Source organism: Chiloscyllium punctatum, chromosome 1 (genome assembly GCF_047496795.1).
Source record: "Chiloscyllium punctatum isolate Juve2018m chromosome 1, sChiPun1.3, whole genome shotgun sequence".
Classification (NCBI taxonomy): domain Eukaryota; kingdom Metazoa; phylum Chordata; class Chondrichthyes; order Orectolobiformes; family Hemiscylliidae; genus Chiloscyllium; species Chiloscyllium punctatum.
In genome coordinates this window covers 123,304,274-123,317,461 of record NC_092739.1, presented here as the reverse complement: position 1 = coordinate 123,317,461, position 13,188 = coordinate 123,304,274, and the positions used below count along the sequence as shown (strand labels likewise).

General features: G+C 37.1%; 1 protein-coding gene across 1 annotated transcript in view; it reads right to left on the bottom strand.

Moving 5' to 3' along the window:
• Positions 1-11,917, bottom strand: part of LOC140479557 (complement C1q tumor necrosis factor-related protein 3-like) — a 28,197-nt gene extending 16,280 nt beyond the window's left edge. Inside the window, exons 1-4 of the mRNA XM_072573380.1 lie at positions 11,739-11,917; positions 6,059-6,173; positions 3,592-3,746; positions 3,127-3,256 (exon numbers count right to left, since the gene is read on the bottom strand). Coding sequence (XP_072429481.1) covers positions 3,127-3,256; positions 3,592-3,746; positions 6,059-6,173; positions 11,739-11,822 — 484 coding nt within the window. The 5' untranslated portion in view covers positions 11,823-11,917. The remainder of the gene's footprint in view (positions 1-3,126; positions 3,257-3,591; positions 3,747-6,058; positions 6,174-11,738) is intronic.
• Between the last annotated feature and the right edge of the window lie 1,271 nt (positions 11,918-13,188).

The window sequence follows — 13,188 nt, the reverse complement described above, 5'->3', positions numbered from 1 at the left end:
AACCCCACTTTCCTACTTTGTCCCTGTAACCCTTGATCCCCTTGGCAATCAAGAGCTTATCTATCTCTGTCTTAAATATACACAATGATCTGGTGTCCACAGCCTCTGTGGCAATGAATTCCACAAATTCACCACTCTCCAGCTAAAGATGCTTCTCCTTACCACCATTCTAAAGGTCTTCCCTTTATCCTAAGGCTGTACCTTTGGGTCTTTGTCTCTCCTACCAATGGAAATCTCTTCCCAATGTCCACGCTGTCCAGGCCGTTCAGTATTCTGTAAGTTTCAATCAAATCCCCCCTCATTCTTCTAAACTTCATACGTTGTAGTCCCAGAGTCCTCAAATGTTCATCATATGTTAAAGCTTTTCATTCTTTCATTCCTAGGATCATTCTTGTGAAACTCCTCTGGACCTGCTCAAAGGCCAATACATCTTTCCTGAGGTATGGGGTCTAAAATTGCTCACAATATTCTAACGTGGTCTGACCAGAGCCTTATAAAGTTTCACAAGTACATCCCTGCTTTTATGTTCTAGTCCTCTCAAGGTGAATAACAGCATTGTATTTGTCTTCTTAATTACTGATTTAACCTGCAAGTTAACCTTAAGAGAATCTCAGACTAGAACTCCCAAATCTCTTTGCACTCCAGATTTTTGAATTTTCTCCCCCTTTTGAGAATAGTCCAAGCCTCTACTCATCTGACCAAAGTGCATGACCACACAATTTTCCACATTGTAGTTCATCTGCCATTTCTTTGCCCATTCCCCTACCCTGCCCAAATCCTTCTGCAGCCTCCCTGCCTCCTCAATACTACTTGTCCCTCCCCCTATTTTCTGCAAACTTAGCAGAATGCCCTCAAATCCTTCGTCCAGATCATTAATGTATAAAGCAAAGATTTGTGGCTTCAACACTGACCCTTATGGAACACCACCATTTGGCTTCCATCCCAAGAAGGACCCTTTTATCCCCACTCTCTGCCTCCTGCTAGACAGCCATGTTGGTAACTTGCCTCTAACTCCATAGGCCTTTATTTCACTCAGCAGCCTCCTGGGTAGTACCTTATCAAAGGCCTTCTGGAAGTCCACATAGATAACATCTATTGGCTTTCCTTGGTCTAACCTATTCATTACTTCCTCAAAGAATTCTAACAGATTTGTCAGGCATGGTCTCCCCTTGATGATAGCGTGCTGATTTGACCCTATTTTACAATGCAGTTCCAAGTAATCAGGAATCCTATCCTTCACAATGAACTCCAAAATCCTCCCAACGACTGTGATCAGGCTAATCCGCCTATAATTTCCCATATCTTGCCATACTCCCGTCTTAAATGGATGGTTACAAGAGCAATTTTCCAGTCCTCTGGGACCCTCTCTGACTCCAGTGATACCTGAAAGGTCACTAATAATGCCTCCACTCTCTTCAGCTCTCTCCTTCAGAATTATAGCGGGTAGCCCATCTGGTCCGGTAACTTTTCCACTCAAATCTTTCAGCTTTTCTAGCATCCTCTCCTTAGTGATGGCCACTGTACTCATTTATACCTCCCTCCAACTCTCTTGAATTTTTAGGACATTGCTTGTGTCCTCCACTGCAAAGACTGATGCAAAATACTTATTCAGTTCCTCTGCCATTTCTTTGCTCCCCACTACATTTCTCCAGTGTCATTTTCCAGCAGCCCAATGTCCACTTTTGCCTCTCCTTTGCTGTTTATACATCTAAAGAAAGTCTTGTAATCTTCTATATTACTGGCTAGCTTACCCTCATATTTAATTTTTTCTCTCCTTTTTTTTGTTTTCCTCTGTTGGTCTTTGTAGGCTTCCCAATTCTCTGGCTTCCCACTGCTCTTTAGCACATTGTAGGCTTTCTCTTTTGCTTTTATGCTGTCCCTGATCAGCCTTGGTTGCCTCATCCTCCCTTTGGTATGCTTCTTTTCCCTTGGGATAAATTTTTGCTGTGTCTCCTGAATTATTCCTGTCATTGATGTTCTACTGTCTTTCTTGCTAGGCTCCTCTCCCAATCAATTCTGCCCAGCTCCTCCCTCATGCTTCTGTAGTTGCCTTTATTCAATTGTAGTACAGTTCTTAGTGACAGTTGCATCTGTTTCACTTATTTTAAAATGTGCCTCCTGCTATTTGAATACATTGCCATTCTGTAGCAATTCAAAGCAGCTTCAAAATCATGAAATTAATTTCTGCAAGGTCATCCAATAGTAATTTTTCCAATTGTCTTTAATTTGAACGTAATAGTCAATAAGAGGTTAAAATTTGTCATTAACTGTTTTTGATATTTAAAATTTAAAAATTGACAAATTAAAATGTGGTTTAGAATTGCAATTACACATGCTTTTATTGCAAAGATCTGCCAACAACCAAAATAACTTCTTAAAGTGAAAAATTATTAGAAATAATTCACTGAACTAAGAAACCAGCACACTGGTTGTAAGATTCAAAATCATATTCAGTGTAAGATGACTCTTCAAGAGACTTTCCATTTCATCCTTACTGAATCACTACCATCTCCCCATTTCACTATTCCCAATCTTATGGACATGGCTTGCTGCAATTGGAGGCGTTCTTCAGGTCTTGCATATCTGTTATATTGCTACTAATGAGTAGCTGGAGTATTGGTATTGTTGTAACCATGTACCTGATCTGGGAATGCTTTATGAATTCAATGTGGTCAAAAAATATTGATTTTACATGCCACAGCAACATCATTCCACACTTTGACTGTTAACATTCACTCAAAATGTTAATAAAGCTATAGCCACTAATTAGTAAATATTTATTGGTAACTACTAATCAATTGCACATAGCTTTTTAACTTTAAAATCTATTCTAAAATTAGAAAGAGATAATGACAGAAAATTTCAGTTTGTCCCCTCAATTCTGCTCTACACTTCAATTGGATTATAGTTGATCTGCATCACAATGCGATAAATATGTTTTATATCCCTTGATATCATTATTTAACAATTTATCTGAGGATATACATGAAAGGACAAATTCTCTGAGTAGATACAGTCTTTTGAGGAAGTTAGTTCCAGATTTTGATTATTCTTTCTTTGAAAAAACAGAGAAATTACATTCTGTACTTTTTAGCAAATGAACCAACTGTAAAGACATGAATTTACCTTTTATAGGTGCAGTAAATCTTCCAGTCATAACATCAAAATAGCTTCCAACATTGGTCTCCACACTGCTGAAGATAATGCCACTGTTCTGGTTTGTGAAATGAGTTGCCATAGAAGCCATGAAAGCAACCTATGTTAATTAAAGGGAGAAAAGTGAGGTATCACTTTATTTGAACAAATATGCAAATATCATGAACGTTTTTGGCTACATAACCGCTGATGTATTTAATAACAATCTACTTTCAGACCAGTGATAATAAACCACTATGATTGTGATCTTGGGCAGGTAAAAGTTTACCTGATTAACCCAAATGATAACTCAAAAGAAGAAATAAAATTCATTTTTATGCTGTGTCATTGTTATGCACCTAAATGTTATGCACCTTACTGAACATTAACCAATATTTGTCCATTAGTTTTACACAATACAATCCTGTGTGGTGAATGGAATAATATTGTTCTTACTTTGAGTTCTGATGGGATGCCTGCTTGTCCCTTTTCTCCTTTAATGCCTTGAACTCCGCGTTCTCCTCGGGGTCCCATGTCGCCTTTACGGCCTTGATCACCTTTATCACCTTCATGTCCTGGGAGCCCATTATTTCCATTATTTCCATGGTTTCCTATAGAAAATGCAGATATTTGTGCTCCAGAAGTCAATCAGTATTCGATTACCAGTTGACATCTTTATAGAGTGGATACTTAGATAAATGTGTCTCAAAGCCAAAATTCAAATAAATTCAGGGTGCTCAAAAGTTTAAATGATGATTGAACAGACTGTCATACTAAACCACATGAATCAAGAAAGGTCCAGATATTTTGTGATATTGTTTGGAATGCAAGGGTGGAATATCATCATTGCACACAATTTATTATGTTCATATTACTTCCAGCTGCTTGATGAAAAATAGCTCTATGTCAAAAGTACATTGAAGCTAATCATATGAAGAGAGGAGAGAGGAAAGGAGTGGACCATTTGTACACTGGACCCCGTCGTGCCATTTAACTAGAACTACTTTTTATTATGATAATCAATTTTAACCACAATCAAATATAATATAATTTATTGACTTATAACTTACTAAATTAATCTTTAACTTCTTCTTTACACCTCACATAATTGCAGACAGAATTAGACAAACAAACAAATCAATATTAATGCTGGGAAAAGAAACAACTAAGGTGAACACAGTTCAATAGTGCCCAGCCATAGGATTTAGTGAGGTGTCCTTTTATTTCTTGAGTCCTTCTGATTTTCAATTTTCTTCTTTCCAAGTCCTTTCCTTTCTTCACTGTTGATAGAGGGTGATTGACACACTGATTGTTCAGTCTTTCAGTCACCTTTTAAAGGCAGCAGCTTCTAGCAAATGGAGAGAGAGTATAGGTAGCTATCCTCAAATTCCTTTACTTCTTTGCAAGGAAAGACAGATGCTAGGCAAAATTCTGAAAGTTCTTGATCAACATGAGCTGTCAAGAAATCTATCAGAATCTGTTGTATCCAGTAAAGACATCTTTGTCAATACTGAGACCAACTTGTTGTACTGGGCAGCATTGAGTTGCCTATTAAGTGGGATTAGTGCTTGCTAATGATCTTATTAACTGCAAATCTTGTGTCCTTAATACGAAGCTTTCTATCCTCCACTGACCAAGCAAAATAGACATTGACAAGTCTCAATCACAAAGCGAGTACTTGTCAACTTCAGCTCACTGCTTGCTCTGAATGGTGTTTTGTTTGACACCATAAAGCCAGGAGAAGGACTAGGCAATTCAGCCTGATCTGCCATTGAATGCCTGATCTTGGCTGATCTCATCTCAGCCTCAAATTCTGTCTGCTATTCATAGCACTTCAAACTATTACTAATTAAATATCTGATTATCTCCTCCTTAAATTCACTCAATGTCTCAGCATCAACACCTCAGGGAGTGTTACAAGAACACAGGTCACATGAGGAGAAAGTGAGGACTGCAGATGCTGGAGATCAGAGTGGTCTGCGGTAGAAATCCTATCATTAAGAAGTAGAAATCTCACTACATTAATGTAGCCTGTTCATAGCACTTTTTGACTGTGGGACATGCTTGTTTTATTACTGACTTTTCACAGAGGGGTTAAATTGGGAAGAATGGGATGGGGAGGGAGCTGGTTTGGTGGTGTATAATCTTCCACACTGTAAACAGATGACCCTGTTGTAGTGCTTCGATGTCTCTGCTGCCTTGACCTTCTGGTTTCTGCATTCATAAAATGCATTAGCAAGTTTCCACAATGCACCTTTTAGATGCTGTCACTGATCACAATGATGGCACAAGTGCATCTTAAAATGATGGTTGTTTGCAGCCTAATTTGCAATTGGTCTTGAATGGAGTCAAGCTTCTTGAATGATTTATTTTTGAAGCTGGATATATCCAGTTAGATGGACAATATTCCACCACACTCCTGATTCTACGAGAAAATTAAGCTATAGCCTCTACATTCGATGAAAGAATTCTACTCCCTCCTCTAAACTGATAAGGATGTTCTGATGCACTTAAATCCATCCTTAATGTGTAGACTCAGATAAATAATGGTAATTTTGATGACATACTGAATGTTTTGCTGGTCTTTGTGTAATGATACAAAACAAAAAAACAGAGAGAATAGGAGCAGAGAACAGCCTATGAGCCTTTTTCATCATTCAGTATGATTATGGCTGATCCTCTACATCAACACCTGCCCCCTTTCCATATCTCTTGATACCTTTAGTGTCTAAAAGTCTATCTGTCTCTTTCTGTAACCAAGACAGTGGCTTGCCCTTCACAGGCTTTATCCAAATGCTCCTCACCCTCTGAGTGAAGGAATTGCTCCTCATTTCATTCTTAAATGGCAACAATTATCTATAGGAATAAAGAATGGGTTAAAATTGGAAAAGAAATGTTAAAAAAAACACAATTAATAACTCACCCGGAATACCAGCTGGGCCAGGAGGACCAGGCCATCCACGGGGACCAGGCTCTGCTCGGTAACAACAACGATTACATTCGAAATGAGCAGGCCTATCCACAATCTCATGTTGTTCCTCAAAACAAAAAACAATTCTTAATTGGCAAGCACAATTTAACAAGAACTAAATTGATAAGATTAGAAAGTCACTCAAGGCATCTGATTTTAGGACAACAAGTTTTAAAGTTAAAATATTTTTTATAGTTTCTTAGATAAAAAAAATCCTATAATTACTAAAGTAGACAAATGAATGATGTCAAGTTCATATCATAATTGATTATCATAAATAATGCTAGGTTGGAATTTACTGAAAATGTAACAATATATGAGTACACATTTTGGTATTGTGAAAATTGCCCAGCTTATTGTGGTGAGGAAGAGATTCTGATTAAATTGCTTGTTGTCAGAAGTTTCTGGATGATTGACACTTCCCAGCAAGTTTTCCAAGAATGAAACTGAGTAACTCCCAGAACTTCGTGGGGTTGCTGCTCTTGGTCATTAATTGCTCATGAAACACAGTACAGAATGTTAAGTCGAGCTTTTTAATAATTTGGTATTTGTTGATTAATATTAATCAACCTCTCTAACCCAGAAAATATATCAATAAAAATATAGAGACTCATTCTGACAGGTTGAATAATTTAATATATATTTTTAAAGTTTCTTCTATTCTGACTTCATGTACTTTTTTCTCTCTCTCTGAATCCAACCTTTGTCACCTTCTGTTTGGGTGAAATTTAATGTTTTGCTGCACTGGTGGTGAGTTAGGAGGCAGGAGGAAATTTAACCAAGTCAGATGGTGTGGGCTGGGTGCACTGCCCATTACGACCTTAGTGTTATTAAGGTCAGGGCAGGAAGGCTTGCCAACAGCCTTTCTGCCAGGCTGATAATTCAGAACCTTAGGTGGATAATTAATGCCCATTCAGGGACTTCATTTCATCCCTGGTAATCAACCAGATAAGCAAGTTACTACACGAGGAAGTTGAAAAGCCAATCCCACCAGCAACCTTCTGACAGTGAGTCCTTTATTTGGAGACATTCATTGCCTGACTGAAGGACCTGGCATCATGAAGGGAAGAGCCCACTGAGAACTAACCCATGCCCTTTCTTCTGAAACACCCCCCTGCAACCGTGACCTCATGTCCACAAACCTATTTCACCCTCCCCTCTGGTGTGGGTTCCTCATCGATTCTAACCTGCAGGGATTATGTTACACAACCATAATGCTGACCAGCAGCAAGGAGCTCCTGGTCACTGATTGGCTTTAAGCCCTCAGTGAGTAAGTCTTACACCACAAAGACCTTGATCTTAGGGATGCCCTGTGCTGACCAGTTAAGGGCTCAATGTGCACTTATTTCTGTCAGAATTAAGAAGCAATAGATGCAACAAGAGTCTCCTGTTAGATCTCCAGCTGACAGAGGAGACCTGTTACCAACATAATATTCCCCTTTTATTGCTTGTGTCATGTCTGATTTGACATTGAATCCACAAACTCTGATCACCTTCAGTCCTTTTTTCATTCATTATTTAAGCCTTTAATTCCATTGATTAAGGAGTTACATTGCTGGTTGTGTGGTTCACCTATATCCATGTTGCCCATTCACCTCAACATGCCATTATCAACTGATAATTCCAGCCTGATGAAGGGCTTTTGCCCGAAACGTTGATTTCGCTGCTCGTTGGATGCTGCCTGAACTGCTGTGCTCTTCCAGCACCACTAATCCAGTATTTGATTTTCAGCATCTGCAGTCATTGTTTTTACCTTGATAATTCCAGCAACTTACTTGGAAAACAGATTTGAACTAACCAATCCCGTTATGAGATACAGTGCTCCATTAAATTCTGTCTGTTAACAGAGTAACATACAGACTAGGAGAAGCAGGTCAATCAGTAGGCCCTTTGAACCTGCTGTTCCATTCAAAGTGATAATGACTGATCCTCTATCTCAATGCATGTCCCTGTTTTCTCCCCATATCCCTTACTATCTTCTAAATGTAAATAAATCTATCGCTTTCTTGAATATATTCAATGACTTGGCCTCTCCAGCCTTCTATCATAGACATTTTCACAGGTTCAGTAACCTTTGAATAAATGCAGTTTTCCTTATTTCAGTCCTAAATGGTCTACCCATCAACCTGAATCTGTGTCCACTGGTTCTAAACTCCGCAACTAGGGAAAATATCATTAGTCTGTCCATACATTTCAATCAATTTCCTCTCATTGTTCCAAATCTAGTGAATACATGTCCAGTCAAACCATAGCACAGTCTTGTCAACAATGGCATCAGTCTATTGAATCGCTGCTTCTCTCCCTCAAGGACAAATATATTCTTTCTTCGGTAGGGAGTCCAAAACTGCATGTAATATACCAAGGCCATATTAATTAGTGTAAGACATCCTTACTCTGGACCCAAATCTTCATACAATGAAAACCAATGTATAATTTGCTTCATAATTGCTTGCAGCACCTGCTGTCTGCTTTCATTGACTGGTATACTGCTGTACAAAGTGTTCAGAACATAGGAACAGGAGTGTTCCATTCAATCCATCAAGCTTTTCAGCCATTCAATTAGATCATAATTGAACTGTAGCCTAGCTCCATATACCTTCCTTTCATCAATATTCCTTAATACCTTTGCTTAACAAATATTTAAATATTAAAATTAGCAGCTGGTCTTGCATCAACTGAGAATTCCAAACTTTTACCACCATTTGTGTGTAGAAATGCTTCTTGACCTCTGTCCTGAAGGGTCTGGCGCTAATTTGTAAATTATGCCACCTAGTTTTAGCATCTCCATCCAGTGGAAATTTAACTTTATCTGCCCTTACTTTTTCACTTAATATCTTGAAGATTTTGATTAGATCACCCCTTAACCTTGCAGGCCCTTGCACCCCATAACCTTCCCAATTCTTGAGAAAATAGACTTAATATGCATAACATCTCCTCATAACTTAATCTGTTAATCTCTGAAGTGCGGGCGGGTACCACTCTTGGAGACCTACATTTTAGTCTCTCCAAGGGCAATATATCCTTGTACATTGCTCAAGTCTGCTCACAATACATCAAGTGGGATATAACTAGGGTTTGTATAGCTGCAGCATAACTTCTGCAGCCTGATACCCTAGTCTTCCTGATATAAAATGCAGCATTCCATTAGTTGTCTTAATTATTTTCTGTACCTGTTCATGACTGTAAATATCTATACACCTGAACCCCAAGAGTCTTTGAATCCCCAGGATTGAACTTCAAACCGTCTAGCAAGTACCCGATCTATGCTTTTTCAGTCCAAAATGGATAAGCTCTCATTTGCTTCTATGGAACTCCATCTGCCACAGTTTTGCCCATTTACCTGTTCTTTGTTAGAAAATCATGTGTGTTAGTTAAGCAAGAAATGAATGGTCAGCAGTTAAACATCCCCTGATTGAAAAACCCCTTGGCTTTCCAACAGAGTTTGATATGAGGTGGAGTTAATGCTTAGGTAAGGATTGAGTCAAGTACATATGATTTTTGCATGTTTGCAAATGATCTCCCATTTTCTCATTTATTTTCTGTATTCAGGAAACATAGTTTCTGTGTTTCTAACTGGTAAAATGACTGATCATATACATGTCTGAAGCCAAAGTATAGAGGTCAAAACCATCAAATAAGCAAATATAATAATTAACATATATTACAGCATTTAAGGTAAATGGAATAAACTCTAGCTTACATTTCATTGCATGGCAGATAATCAAACGAATGTTTAAATACATAATTTAAAAAGATAACAATGAAAAAGTATTTGAATCGCAAATATAATACAATCAAACTTAATACTGCAAAGATGTATTTATTACCATAGTATCATAACAAACATTTGAAAAATAAACCACAGAATAAAACATTGCATTTAAACAGTGTAATCATGTGCATAGCAATTGCACCTTCATCTTGTACACAAGTCATGTTTCTGGTAAAAAATTTAACACTGCTGTTATTTACTTACAAAGAATTTGTTTTGAAAATATGCTTTTGAATTATAGATAACATCAGAAATGCCACCAATTATTTCAATCTCAGTTACCCTGACATAATACTGGTAGCCTTCATAATGATGCTGTTTGGAGTTGACTGTTCCATCATCTTAATAGTACCTTTTTTCTGTACATTATATATTAAAACAGAAAATTTGTTGCCACATTTAGCTGCTAAGATCAATGAGACAGATCATCAACAAGGAAATTCAATAAAACTTTGAGAACACAAATATTGAAGTGTTAGGAAAAACAGGGAAGTTATTTTGCATCAGATAAGTATTGACATTCTTATGACTGATATGTGGAAGTACCAATTTTTAAAATGTTATTTGCTCTGTATATGACAAGTTTGAAGAACAATAATAGATACAATTCAATCATTGTTTAATTTGAGGGTTCAGATGTAAAATCGTTTTTGGTTTGCTGTAGAATTTGACTGCTATACTTGTTTAAAAATGTGTTGCTGGAAAAGTGCAGCAGATCAGGCTGTCTGACCTGCTGCGCTTTTCCAGCAACACATTTTAAGCTCTGATCCCCAGCATCTGCAGTCCTCAATTTCTCCTGCTATACTTGTTTATTGAGTACCATAACATATGGGAACGCATTAGTATCACTTCACAGTTGCAACAAAATTCATAAAATATTTTCTACTATATCGAGTTAAATATCTAATAAGTGTGAACAACAATACTTTTGTTACTGCTCCATGTATTTTTTTGTCAGACTGAATAATCATAAGAGAAAAGTTGCTGTAAAAGTAATTGTGCAGTGCAGCCTCTAGATTACAGCATACCCCAAAACATTCAGATTCAGTACAGTGCTACTCTTCTGGTTAATTTGATTTGTCTAATTTGATATTTTCAAAATAGATTATCCTGTCCTGGCTGACTGCCTGCAAACTCTACAAACTAACTTGACCATACAGGACAGTGAATGTTATAAGAAAACATTCTAACATTAAAATGGAGAAATTTCAAAGCTAACATTCCCAATAAAGGTTACAACAGTTTAAATAAGTTAAAAGGAATAATAATGAGAAACTTCATTTATGCATTTTCACTGCCACTTCATTAAAAAAATCTAATTGAAAGTATGGATTACACTGCTCCTTTTTAATGATTCCATTATAATGTCTTTGATTATTCTATTTTAAAAATGTCCATTTCTGTTTTGATTGTTTCATTTTAGCAGCAACACAATAAATTCATGAGCAATCCCAAAATAAACATTGCAAACACATTTCTCTTTCTACCTTGAACAAAAGAAACTTCACTGGAATTTTGTCCGAAATTAAACATTAATTGAAAATCGACTTAACTTTGTTATCCTAAAATTCACATTACTCCAGTTTACACCAGCTGAAGCCAAACTGCCTCAGGACTATTACCATCTTTGTGTATAAAAACAGTTCAGAGTACCTTAGAAGTTGGCTGTTCTATCACCTTAGTTTCAAATTTGTTTCTTTTCAGCTTTATTTGTACTTTTCCTGTCTTGTCAGCTGCAGCTGATTTCAAATTTACCCCACCTGTACGGTTTGCAGCTTCAGTCTGTTCGCTCTTTAAATACCTGGAACCTTCATGGTTTTCAACAACTTTTGTCACGTTTGCAATATCTTTCACGCTCACCTCCGAGTATTCTTCCTGACCTAGACAAAAGGGAAGGAAGAGGAAAATGAGCAGGGACCAATGTTCACAAATCTTCAGAGCCATAATCTAAGGGTTGGACACAGCAGCAATGTGCTAGTCTTATCCTTCAGTTAAATGCAATCCCTATGAAAGTTGCTCCAAGTCCGGAAATTTATAATGCTGTCGACCCTTGGTACAGGAAACAGTGGGACAGCCCATTGATATAATCTCTCAGCTGTGATCGGTCATACCTATCAAAACAAAATGGTCCGTATTACTTAAATGAGGTGTGACATATTCACTAGTTAACCTCCGTCACACATAGAGGTGAATTTTCATGGATTAAATCTAACCATACCGACAGTTCCCTAGCTTCCCTCAAATTGGTGTCAGTTATTCATTTAACATTTGTCATAAGTCTGTTTTTTATTCAAGTGTGAAAACTTTATTGAAACTGAGAATTTGTGACTAATGCAGAACGTTCCTAAATGGAACAATGTGGTAATCTCATTATATGGATATCCCTAACTGAATAAATGCCTGGCTTGTTTTTTTTTAACAGAGGACCTGACATTTGGAGCTTTTGTCAATGCTGCCAGACATAAAATATGTAGCAAGACATTTATCTCAAAGTGAAAGAAAGGCTTGTAATAACTTCCACAATATTTAATTCCATTAATGATTATATGTAATCTAAATAATTGTTTTTCCAATTTGTTGCAAAAAGATATATATATATATATATATATATATAAAACAGCTTTTATTTCAGTCAATGTGATTAATAGCACTGCCCTTAGGATGATGTTGTTCAACATTGAGACTTATGCCAATGGATGACTCATTATAAAAACCAGACATTAGGTTATATATGAAAATACACAGATTTTTAGATTATGATGTGAATTTCCTATGTGTCTCAATGCATCTTTGGAAATGTCCAGAAATTTCCATGTTTCTTTTGTAGGTAATCTGATGCAAATTATACTTGATAACGCAATTATGTTTCATTAAAATTTAAAAGAAAATAATATTTCAGAAATAGAGATCTAAAACCCCCTGAAGATTACGTACTATGCTAGATTTTAAGCAGAAAACTGGTGGAAATGCTAAAAGGAGAAAGGAAGTATACATGAGGTCAAGGCAACTGGAGACAGGCAAAGTTTTGGAAAAATATTGGGAATGTAGGACCTATCTGAAATGAGGAATTAAGAAGGCTGAAAAGGTTCATGAGGTATCTTTAGCAAACAGGGTTAAGGAAAATCCCAAAGCCTTTTATTCATATATAATGAGCAAGTAGGTAACTAGAGAAAGGGTTGGCCCACTCAAGGACAAAGGAGAAAAGTTATGTGCGGAGTCAGAGGAAATAGGTGAGATTCTTAACAAGTATTTTGCTTTGGCATTCACCGAGGAGAGGGGCGTGACGGATGTTGAGGTTAGGGATAGATGT